Source organism: Phyllobates terribilis, unplaced genomic scaffold (assembly GCF_046119375.1).
Source record: "Phyllobates terribilis strain yellow unplaced genomic scaffold, ASM4611937v1 Scaffold_5__5_contigs__length_657084704, whole genome shotgun sequence".
Lineage (NCBI taxonomy): Eukaryota > Metazoa > Chordata > Amphibia > Anura > Dendrobatidae > Phyllobates > Phyllobates terribilis.
Genome location: NW_027362765.1, coordinates 78,624,994 through 78,637,564, shown reverse-complemented (window position 1 = coordinate 78,637,564; position 12,571 = coordinate 78,624,994). Strand labels below are relative to the sequence as shown.

Here is a 12,571-nt window from a genome sequence, read left to right as displayed (position 1 = left end):
CAACATGGTGTCCGCTAACAAATTGAATGGAAAATCGGCTCAAATTGTTAGCGGACACCATGTTGCGTTTGGAGAGCCCCTGTGTGCCCAAACATTGGAGCTCCCCCACAAGTGACCCCATTTTGGAAACTAGACCCCCCAAGGCACCTATCTAGATGCATAGTGAGCACTTGGAACCCCCAGGTGCTTCACAAATTGATTCATAAAAATGAAAAAGTGGAAAAAAACACACTTTTTCATTTTTACGGATTAATTTGTGAAGCACCTGGGGGTTCCAAGTGCTCACTATGCATCTAGATAGGTGCCTTGGGGGGTCTAGTTTCCAAAATGGGGTCAATTGTGGGGGAGCCCCAACGTTTAGGCACACAGGGGCTCTCCAAACGCGACATGGTGTCCGCTAACAAATTGGAACCATGTCGCGTTTGGAGAGCCCCTGTGTGCCTAAACATTGGAGCTCCCACAAGTGCCCCCTTTTTGGAACGGATTCCTGATTTGTCAATTTTATTATGTAGTGTTATATGCCAGTTGTGTATTATAACCTGACAAACACTACACAACTGAAGTATGACAACCTGACGAACACTACGTCAGCTGTGTAGTGTTCGTTGGGTTCTCATACGTCAGAAATTATTTCAATAGTCCATGGAGGTATGGTATCTTCTGAAGCAGTCTTTCATGCAGAGGCCAGGTTTGTCGGGGCAGGTGTCACATTGGTAAATGGTGTCCTTGCGTATTCCTCTTCGGTAGCACACTCGGCACTTCTTTTGTGACTTACCCTTTTTTCTGCTGTGAGGGATCTGCCCCGGGAAATGCTGGCCCGGTACAATTCGAGGTCCTTCAGTTCCAGAAGTAGTGGGACCTGCTCCGCCACCACTGCCAAATATCAGGACCTTGATAACTGTCTCCTGAAAGTGAAGATACGACGCAGAAGTCTGGCCTGCACATTGAGACAGAAGGAAAGCGTTGTGCATTACCATCTGAACAATGTGCACGGCCAGCTTCATATACCATACCTTGGCCTTTCTCAAAGCACTGTACGGCTGGAGGACTTGATCGCAGAGATCAACTCCTGCCATGTACTTGTTGTACCCCACTACACAGTCTGGTTTGGCGACCTGTGTAGTGGAACCTCTTACAGTGGTGAGGGTGCTGCCATCACCATGTATGGTGGTCAAGAGGACATCCCTCTTGTCCTTGTACTTGACCACCAATAGGTGGTCGCTAAATTGGGTTCTGCTCTCACCCCTTCTGAGCAGCTGCTCAATTAGCGTCTTTGGGAGGCCTTTCTGATTTTTGCGGACAGTACCTCAAGCTGCGGTATGTCGCGCAGAGAGGGACTTGAAGAGTGGGATACTTGTATAAAAGTTATCCACGTACAGGTGATAACCTTTATCCAGCAGTGGGTGCACCAAGTCCCACACAATTTTCCCACTCACTCCCAGAACAGGGAGGCATTCAGGGGGTTCAATCCGGGAGTCCTTCCCTTCATAAACTCTAAACTTGTGAGTGTACCCTGAGGTACTCTCATAAAGTTTATACAGCTTGATCCCGTACCTGGACCTTTTACTGGGCAGGTACTGCCGGAATCCAAGCCGCCCCTTGAAAGCAATTAAGGACTCATCCACGCAGATGTCCCTTTGGGGCACGTACACTTCACCAAACTTATTGTTGAAGTGCTCGATGACCGGCCGAACTTTGAAAAGACGATCAAAGTTCGGGTCATCGCGTGCAGGACACCTTGCATTATCGTTGTAATGCAGGAACTTGTGGATGGCCTCAAAACGTTTCCGGATCATCACCATTCGGAACACTCCAGTATTGCCGAATCTCTGTTTTTTTTCAGGATCCCCATATGAAGGACCAGGCCCCAAAACTTCATCATTTCTTCTGCGTCTACAGGAGACCAGTCAGAAAATGATGAAGAGGGGTTTTGTTCCAAAAATTGATGAGCGTACACATTAGTTTGGCCCACCATGAGGTTTATAAAATCTTTGAAAAAGTCTATTTCTGTGAGGCCGGTGGTGTCAAACTTGATTCCTGATTCCGCCACGAAATCAGGAATCAATGGCTCAAAATTTTCGGGGGGCGAGGTCCATATGGGGATCAGTATTGGGGGGCGCTGGAACATCTTCTCTCCTGCGACGACTGTGGGGCGGTCCAGGAGAACCTGAGGAAGAAGAGGAGGAAGAAGAGTAGGAAGAGGAGGACGATGAGGCGTCAGAAAAGCAAAGAAATGTGGGATCCTCGCCCTCGCTGTCGGCCTCAGTGTCGGAGGCAACAAAAGAGTATGCCTCCTCCGCTGAATAGCGAGTTTGGGATGAGCCGGCCATTTTTTTTTTCCGTGTATGTGGTGCGTGTGTGTCAGTAATTTATTTAGAGTGTGTGTGTGTCAGTGTGCTTGGTGTGAACTTTTTTTTCCTGAAAAAAAAAAGAAAAAATAGAACTACCGTGGGTGGTTCAAACAGCAAGCACGAGTGCGGATCGGTGAACTATGTCACCAATCAACTCTCAGCAGCTGCTGGGTGTGTGCGCGGATGTGGTGCAAAGGTGGGGGGGGGAAGAATTGACAGGGACAAGAAAAAGAAGAGAAAGAAAAAAAAAAGAAAAAAGAAAAGTCGTGAAAACAGCGAACACAGAAAAGAAAAAAAGAAAAGTCGTAAAAACAGCGAACACAGAAAAGAAAAAAAGAAAAGTCGTGAAAAGCAGCGAGCACGGACGTTGCTCAGTGACGTAGACACTGCTCAGCGCTCGGCCACTGCAGGACACCCGAAAAAAAAATTGGTAAAAAGGAGGGGGGGGGGAGAAGAGGGGGGGGGTGGATGAGGGGAGAACAGAGATGCACTTACCAAAGTCTTCTCAGTTCTTCTTTCAGCAGGCCTCAGGAGCAGGATCCACAGGATAAGGAGCTGGAGACCGACGACCCAGGAGACAGGAGCAGGAGATCCAGGACCCTGGACAGCAGCCAGACGCCGAAGCTCAGTCAGCAGCCTGAAGAGGTCAGCAGGATGCCGGAGCAAGAGATCCAGGACCCTGGAGAGCGCAGAGGGATGCCAGAGCAGAAGCAGCAACTGGAGCAGGTAGGAGAGAGGTCTTGTAGTGTCACAAAAGGTTGTGGAACTACAAGGCCCAGCACAGAGTGATCAGACGTGACCGCTCTGTAGAAATCCTCACCAAATGTGAGGATCTGCAGGGTGGTCACAGGGGGGTGACAGGCAGGTCACAGGCCGGTCACCACCCGGTCAGGTACTCTGATTGATGATGACATCGATCGCACCAATCAGAGATGGCTGGGGCCTGGGCACGCACCACAGGGGGTTACAGGGAGGTGACAGGCAGGTCACAAGCCGGTCACCGCCCTGTGACCGCCGTGTCACCTGTGTTCATGTACTCTGATTGGAGCGATCGATGTCATCATCGATCGCTCCAATCAGAGCTGGCTGGGGGCTTGTATGACTTCACAGGGGGTCATGGGGAGGTGACAGGCAGGTCACAAGCCGGTCACCGCCCCGTGACGGCCCTGTTACAGCGCGGTCCCGCTGTGATCGGTGCAATCGATTTGATCGGCGATCGCACCGATCCTAGCAGTTTGGGGAGAGGGCTGGGGTTACTAGGCAACAGCCTCTTAGGAGCACCGATCCTAGGCTGCACAGCACTGTTTCCGGCAATCTGATTGCCGGAAACAGTGAGAAATGCTGTGATTGGCTGTTCAGAATTGAACAGCCAATCACAGCGATCGTGGGTCCTGGGCGGGCGGCGCCACCCCCCGAGATGCTGGCGCCATCTACCCTGAGGTAAGATGGCACCGGAATTTTAATTTTATCACCGCGACTTCGGTCGCGGTGCCGCTTTAAAGATAGGGCGTACTAATACGTATCTGGTCCATAAGTCCCAGGGCACAGATACGTATTAGCACGCCTTGGGTCGGAAAGGGTTTAAGTGGCGAAACAAAATTCATAAGTTTGTGAAAAATAAAACTTTTGTCACCATTTTCTGATACCCATAACTTTCTCATTGTTCGGGATCTGGGGCTTGATGATGACTTTTTTGCGCCCTGAGCTGAAGTTTTTATTGATACCATTTTGGGGTAGATACGATGTTTTGATCGCCTTTTATTGCAATGTTGCGGAGACCAAAAAAACGTAATTCTGGCATTTAAAGCTTTTTTCTCATTACACTGTTTATCCGATTAAATTATTTTATATTTTGATACATTGGACAATTCTGAACGCGGCGATACGAAATGTGTATTTTTTGTTTGTTTTATTTTATTTTTAATTGGGCAAAAAAGTAAGTGATTTGAACTAGTGTTATTTAAAAAAAAAATTAATTTTTTTATTTTTTTTACTTTTTGCTGTATTTAATAATCCTCTTATGAGACTTGAAGCTGCGATCATCCGATCGCTTGTGCTATAAGATAGTGTGGCTTCAGCACTGCTATGTATTATTATTATTATTTATTATTATAGCGCCATTTATTCCATGGCGCTTTACATGTGAAAAAGGGGTATAATACAAGAACAATTACAATAATTTTGAATACAATGTGACAGCGACTGGTACAGGAGGAGCGAGGACCCTGCCCGCGAGGGCTCACAATCTACAAGGGATGGGTGAGGATACAGTAGGTGAGGGTAGAGCTGGTCGTGCAGCGGTATGGTGGAGCGGTGGTTACTGCAGGTTGTAGACTTGTCGGAAGAGGTGGGTCTTCAGGTTCCTTTTGAAGGTTTCCACGGTAGGCGAGAGTCTGATACGTTGGGGTAGAGAGTTCCAGAGTAGGGGGGAAGCACGGGAGAAATCTTGTATACGGTTGTGGGAGGAGGAGATAAGAGGGGAGTAGAGAAGGAGATTTTGTGAGGATCGGAGGTTGCGTGCGGGTATGTAACGGGAGACTAGGTCAGAGATATATGGAGGAGACAGGTTGTGAATGGCTTTGTATGTCATGGTTAGGGTTTTGAACTTGAGTCTCTGAGCAATGGGGAGCCACTCGAGAGATTGACAGAGAGAAGAGGCCGGGGAATAGCGGGGGGGCAGGTGGATTAGTCGGGCAGCAGAGTTTAGGATAGATTGGAGGGGTGCGAGAGTGTTAGAGAGGAGGCCACAGAGCAGGAGGTTGCAGTAGTCAAGGCGGGAGATGATGAGGGCGTGCACTAGTGTTTTTGCAGATGCATGGTTGAGGAATGTGCGGATCCGGGATATATTTTTGAGTTGGAGTCGGCAGGTAGTGGAAAGGGCTTGGATATGTGGTTAGAAGGAGAGTTCAGAGTGCCCCAAGGCAGCGAGCTTGAGGGACTGGGGAGAGTGGGCAGCCATTGACGTTGATAGATAGGTCAGTTGGGGGGGTTGAATGAGATGGCGGAAAGATGATGAATGCTGTTTTGTCCATGTTACGTTTTAGAAATCTGGCAGAGAAGAAGGATGAAATAGCAGACAGACATTGTGGGATTTTGGTTAGTAAGGAGGTGATATCGAGTCCAGAGAGGTAGATCTGTGTGTCATCAGCATAGAGGTGATAATGAAAGCCATGAGATTCTATGAGCTGTCCCAGGCCTAAGGTGTAGATGGAGAAGAGCAGCGATCCTAGAACTGAACCTTGGGGGACACCGACAGATAGGGGATGAGATGAGGAGGTGGTGTGTGAATGGGAGACACTGAATGTCCTGTCTGTTAGGTATGAGGAGATCCAGGATAGGGCCAAGTCTGTGATGCCGAGAGATGAGAGAGTCTGTAGTAAGAGGGAATGGTCCACTGTGTCAAAGGCAGATGACAGGTCTAGGAGGAGAAGGACAGAGTAGTGTCGCTTAGATTTGGCGGTTAGTAGGTCGTTGGTGACCTTAGTAAGTGCAGTTTCAGTAGAATGGTGCGGTCGGAAACCAGATTGTAGGTAGTCGAAGAGGGAGCAGGAGGAGAGGTGGGAGGACAGCTCAGAAGTAGCAGAAATCACAATCCCCTATGAACGCCAGCCACAGGCCGGGGTTCACAGGAGCGTCGCAATGACAGGCACGGGGATCTTCACCAGACCGCTGGCTGTTATGACAACCCATCGGCACCCTGCGATCACGTGACTGGCAGGATCAATGACACGCTTCCTGTCTGCGTGTGTTAAATGGCACTGTCATTGATTGACAGTGGCATTAAACTGGTTAACAGCTGTGGGTGGATCTGAGACTGTTAGAGGCACTTGATGGGTGATTAGATTAACAATCAAGTGCGGGGACAGATGCCGGCTCAGTGTGTGTGCCCGCATCAAAGTCAGGGGCACGGCCAATGACGTAAATATATTTCATCCGTCATGAAGGGGTTAAAAAATATTTTTTTTTTAGATGCAGAATGAATAAGTTAATATATCTATAATGTTATTTATATCAAAAATATGGAAGAAAAAAAATTCACAAAATTCACACCTAAGCAGCCCTAAAGAAGATAATCTTTTTTGGGGTTGCCATTTCAACAATTACATAGTACGCTTTAGGGCAAATAGAATAACTGAGGTTTTAATCTTTCTATACTCTTTGTTGATTGTCTGCAATGCTGTAGTCAATCACTCAATACATCGTTTGCTATAGATGGTCACAAGCTACTGAGCTCGGTGATAGCGCTGTAGACATGCAGCCAATCAACAAAGGCCAGACCAGCGGCAAGAGGAATCGCTGGTCCCTGGTAGAGTGAGTAAGGTTATGTGCATACAGAGTCTTTTTCAAAATTATTGTGCTGGAAAAATACCAAAAAAATAAAAAAATAATTGGCCATGACTAAATTCATAAATTCAGTCTTTTAAGGCTTTTTCTAACCACTGTTTTAGGTTTTCAAAGATGAAAAATGGTTTAAAGAAGTCAACAGTCCATTATTGTGGCATCTTCTTCTTAGAAGAAACTCATTATTAACACACAATAGAAAACAAGAAATGCCTTTAAAGACACGACTCCGTCATGTTCCTGAAGACTGCTCTGTAGCAAAAACGTGCATATCATAGAAACTCATTTCTTCTTTCTTGTGTCTCCGAGCCTATGGAATAATAATCTTTTATACTGGACAACCCCTGTAAATAATATGCACCCTCAGTTGATCACATAAAAAAAATTACGCCCTTATGTGAACTTAAAAATAAAAAATATATGATTCTGTGAAATGAATAAAAAAAAATAATGCATCCTGAAGGTCTAAAAATTAAATATGATCACATTGGATCTAGGATCATATTGGCATTCAGGGTTCTTTTTTTTCTATTGTATTGTTATAGGAACAGAAAAATTGAACTCCTAAAACAAAATGATCTGTCACATGACAAACACAAATAGTGATGGACAGAACCAATTGAACATAATCAGGTCTTTTTTTCCGTTAGGATGCCCAAGTTTTTAATGGAAAAAAATGAGGAGCATATTTGTTCCTGTCCTTCCAGTGAACATGATGAAACTTACAACTGAGTCTCCTAACAAATACTACAACACAAATGTGAACCTAACCTGAGTATTCAAATTTAGAGTGGCCCCTAGAGTTAGTTCTACTGGTGGGTCCTAGGTACCCCAGTCTGACACTGACTACGTCTGATTTGGTTGACTGAGGCGGATCCCCAAGACTATGGTGGACATGCATGGCTTTTTTTTGTTTTTATTTTTTATAAATTGCTGAACCCGGGAAAGTGTGGGGGAGCGTTTATTTTAAGAAACATTTTTTTCTGTATGTGTCTTTTATTGGATTAATGGTTTAGTAGTGGGGGTGTCTGATAGAAATCTCTACATTATTAACTCCAAGGCTTGAGGCCAGCTGTGATTTTTTTAGAAATCACAGCTAACATCAACCTCAAATAACATTACCTCGATTGCCACCGCACCAGGCCAATGGGAAGAGCCTTGCAAAGCGTCAGAATTTACACATCTAATGTAATGCGCTACTTCTGGGGCGGCTGCGTGGTGATATTTTTAGGCTGGTAAGGGCCCAATAACAAGCCTTGTGAAATTATATATCTACAGGACATCATTCTATCCTACCTATATCTTTATAGAAGATTGCTTTATTAGGTTTGCAAACTACTTCCAAAGAGAATTACAGTATGTAAAAAAATGATGTTAAAAAAGCATTGCAGACAGACTGCATACACATCATATGGATGTCATACGGAGAAAAAAAAACAAACAAAAAAACGCACAATCGCATGACATACGGAGTGGCAAACACAGGACACTCGTTCAACTCTTCAGGGTCAACATCAGACTGATTTTGCATATGCCGTGTGACTCCAGCCTAACCAGAAGGAGGGTTGTAGAGAAGATCCTTTAATATATGATCCAGAAAATTCATTGTCAGGTCCAGGAAAGACAAAATGAATTGTAGATCTGTCCTAATTTTTGCATGGAACTCTACGCTCATGGATCTAACTGGTATGTTTTATTTATTTTGTTTTGTTGCAGTAACTTTCAAGCAGAGCTAATTTGAGTTGAGATATCTGCCAATGTTGGTCCAATTAAAAACAATGCATTGGAGGCAAGAACACACAGCCCGTGTCTGTGCGTGTACAATTCTTTTCTGATCTCTCAGATGCCCAGTCACAAGTTTATTACAACCACAAAAGAAAAGAGGATGTCTAAGGAAAAAGATATGCAAGTTGGGAAAAACAAAGCCATAGATTATGGATTCTGCTGAATTCCTTCACACTGGTTCTATCCAACTTTTTTGCCTTCAGTAACAAAGAAAACTTAACACAAAGACACCTCTATATCAAAGACAACGCCCTGTGTTATTGCTTTTATGAATAACACTTGTAAAGCTAATACAAAAAACACAATTAGCAAAGATATATAGATATACAAATTGTCTAGATGAGAATCAAAGCAGAGTATAAAATATTTACCATAACAGTTTTAAAACAGTTTTTGCCTTGTATGTTTTTTATTATTTCATTTATTTTTAATTATAAAAATTCAGTGCTTAAGTATAAGACTTAAATAAATTAATTCCTTGCTACTCTAAACATACCCACAGCCTCAAAGAGGGAATGTATAGCCTGCTTGTATTACCCTATATATGCCAGAGAACAAGAAGAGTACTTATCAAGTCAAATGCTTGGGAAAGTTGGGTGTGCGTCTATACTAGTTCATCATGCAGGGGAAGGGAGGGGAGGTGGCTCGATGGCCTATCACACAGCTGGCATGGCAGAAAAAAAGTGTGGTGTGAATGTGCAACAAATTTATACACAGGAAGGCCAATTTGTACTTTAAAATATGGAAAAAGGAAAAATCATACAGCTCTGCTACAAACACCATTGTTATAATTTCTTGCTTGCAAAAGCATGGGGATCACATTAATAGACAATTTGCTGTTGTCAGGTTCCCTTTAAGCTGTTAAGAGTAGAATTCTGATCATACCCATGTTGTACTCGTTATAAGGTTTAATAGGACTGGTCTGACAAGGGAAGAGGGGATGGAGGTGACAGGCAAGGGGTCAGAAGCCCTATGAAGCCAGAGCTGTCAAACAATAGTGTGGAGGATGGGGGAATGTGTGGAGATAGGGAAACCAAGCAGGTGTATTTAAATGATTGGCCCCACTGTGAAGCACTGAGCAGTGGTACTTTATCAGCACAGGATGACTGTTCAAACTGAGTCTCTTAAAAAAAAAATAAATTATGGTGTAGGATGGGGGAAAGCACTTGTGCAGGGATTAACCCGTACTCTTCTTCTGAACAGGCTAGACAACAGGAAAAAACAAGCTGGATCCAGGAGGCGAGGAAAGGGTTAACCCTCTTACAATCAGAAGAACAGGAGTTTCTGATAGCAACATTGTGCACTAAGGAACATGGGTGGGGAATGGGTAAAAGAATATTTTTTGAAGTCATAGAATTTCACTTATTTGCTATTTCCTGAACTTAAGCAGCCATCTGAGCGGTGCTGTGGCAGTTGGGGGACTTAATGGAGGTAAAGTCTGCCCGACCTAGACAGTGTAGCCTCAAACAGCTCACCAATGAGAGCAAAGCATCAGTACTGCACAACAAAGTTTTCTCCACTACATCCCACAGATGTCACCCGATCTTCCCACGAGTTGTAGATCAAGCACTGTGGACTAGGACTGTGTGTCACCATGTTTTAAGCTCTAAATTGGATACAGTGAAGCAGACAGTCATGTACAATGAGGGAATCGAAGGTGGGAAGGGCATTCTAGATATCCCTACCCTCCCGTAAACCTCTTGAGTGACTGCATTCATAAGACTAACAAAAAGGCTTTGAGGTAGGTCCATGTATTGCTTCTTTATTCTTTCCTTATGGTGCAGGCTCAATTGGGACAAGTAGGACCGTTCCTATTCTTACAACTGGACAACTGCATGGCTCTCCATTGATGTTTGATTTGCGAGGGAGTAACAACTGAACTGACTCAAACCTGACTTGTGGAAACCCAAGAACATCCACAAGCTCATCAGAGCCAAGGACCTTTTGGTCCAGAGGTAACTGCTGACACAAAGACTTCATGGACTACTGTGTCCATGACTACCCCTCCAGTCATTCATGAATGCCAGGAACCTGTGCAAAATCCAAGACTGCCCAAATTGCCCCTTCTTGAAGTATATATCTTTGCAAGTTTTTTGGAAATACATGCTGGACACCCTAGAACATGAACTTAAGTATTCAGGAGGAGCCTGTTGTACCACACTGTACTTTATGGACTTTGCCCTGGGGTTCATTAGGTTTGGGCCATCCAGGAGCACTGATCACTTGTGAAATGTTTAAGGATTCTGTGTGGATTGTCAGTAGCCAGCTCATTTTGCACAGGGAGAGTATAGACATCTAGGGCTGCAGGGCTGCCACAGGCTGATCCACAAGCTGTGCTGAGACTATTCCATCTTGGACAGTACAGAAGGACTAAACCACTCTACTGCTGATCGTCCCGCTTTATGTCATCTCTCAAAGCTTTGGGCATATGATTCTATGATTCTACCTTCCTATATCTCTCTCCCTTCCCCTTTCTGAAATCACAGTTTCTAATGTTGATTGATTTTTTAGTTTTTCTTGTACTTTTGTGTATTTTCCTTTCTGCACCTCTATGCATCCAACATCAGATATCTGAATGGGAGGTCCTATTCTTACATTACCTCTCCGAAATTATATCATAAAGCTAATCTAAGTGTAGAATTCACTTTTTGCATCTACATACTTTCTGCTACTTTACAGTTACTGTGCTGCTACAATGCCTGACCGATTTTCATAGTCATGAAAATACAGAAAAATCTTTAAATGAGAAGGTGTGTCCAAACTTTTGGTCTGTACTGTATAAAAAAAAAACAAAAAAAAAACACACTACCATATCCTAAAAAATTCCAACACACAACTGAAGCAGCCAATGATTGAATATACTTCTCCGCAATTAGTGGTCACTACTCACCTGTGCGGTTATCAGTAGGAATCTCCTCATTACACTGCTCATCACCCCTCATATATGTCTCTGTATTATTTATGAGGGTCAGATTTTTTTCCTAAAACAAATATTGTAAAAGTTATCGAAAGATGGAGAAGAATATCGTAGAACAGAAAAGATCATAAATGAACATGACAACCAAAAATGACATGACAGTAGTAACTATTACATAGATGCAGGTCTCTTGCATAAATCCAACCCTGTCAGCTCCTAATTCTAACCAGCAGTCTCCATAGCAAAAAAAAAAAGTGAGAATATACATACATCTAATGTCTATAATCAGCTTTATACTGTCATCTCCACCAAGCATAAAACATGCACTGAATAACCACTAAACTGCAGGCACCCAATTAGTAGTGCCTTGGATCTTGTTTGGCCTTCAGAACCTCAGACATTAATTGCATCAGATTTCATTAGGTGATTAACTTATTCCACAGGAATATTAGCCCATGTCGACAGGATAGGTTTTTGCAGTAGCCGCAATTTAGATGGGTCTGACTTGCTCTTAACAGCCTGTTTACCTCATCTCATAATTAAGATCTGGGGACTGTAAAGCCCCCGTCTCACATAGCGAGATCGCTAGCTAGATTGCTGCTGTGTCACGGTTTTGGTGACGCAACAGCGACCTCACCAGCGATGTCGCTATGTGTGACACTTTGCAGCAATCAGGCCCCTGCTGTGAGGTCGCTGATCGCTGCAAAGTGTCCTGGACCATTTTTTGGTTGTTGCCCTCCCGCTGGTCAGCACACATCGCTGTGTGTGACCAGCAGGAGCAGCGATCAGGCTGGTAACCATGATAAACATCGGGTTACTAGGGGCACACGCGCACTTAGTAACCCGCTGTTTATCATGGTTACGAGCATGCTAAAGTGAGCGGTAACCTCCCGCTCACCGTAGCAGAGTGGTAACTATGATAAACAACGGGTTACTAGGTGCGCGTGTGCCCCTAGTAACCCCATGTTTATCATGGTTACCAGCCTGCTCCTGCTTCAGCAGGCTGGTAACCAGGAGCAGGACATCGTGGAAAGATTCTTTCCACGATGTCGCTGCTCCCCTGATCGTTGGTGAGCCTGCCTGTTTGACAGCTCACCAGCGACCACATAGCGACGCAGCAACGATCCCTGACAGGTCGTATCGTTGTCGGGATCATTGCAGCGTCGCTAAGTGTGAC

General features: G+C 44.5%; 1 protein-coding gene across 1 annotated transcript in view; it reads right to left on the bottom strand.

Annotated features, from left to right (window-relative positions):
- Positions 1–12,571, bottom strand: part of LOC141272101 (uncharacterized) — a 60,030-nt gene that overhangs the window by 22,738 nt on the left and 24,721 nt on the right. Inside the window, exon 6 of the mRNA XM_073682415.1 lies at positions 11,368–11,458. Coding sequence (XP_073538516.1) covers positions 11,368–11,458 — 91 coding nt within the window. The remainder of the gene's footprint in view (positions 1–11,367; positions 11,459–12,571) is intronic.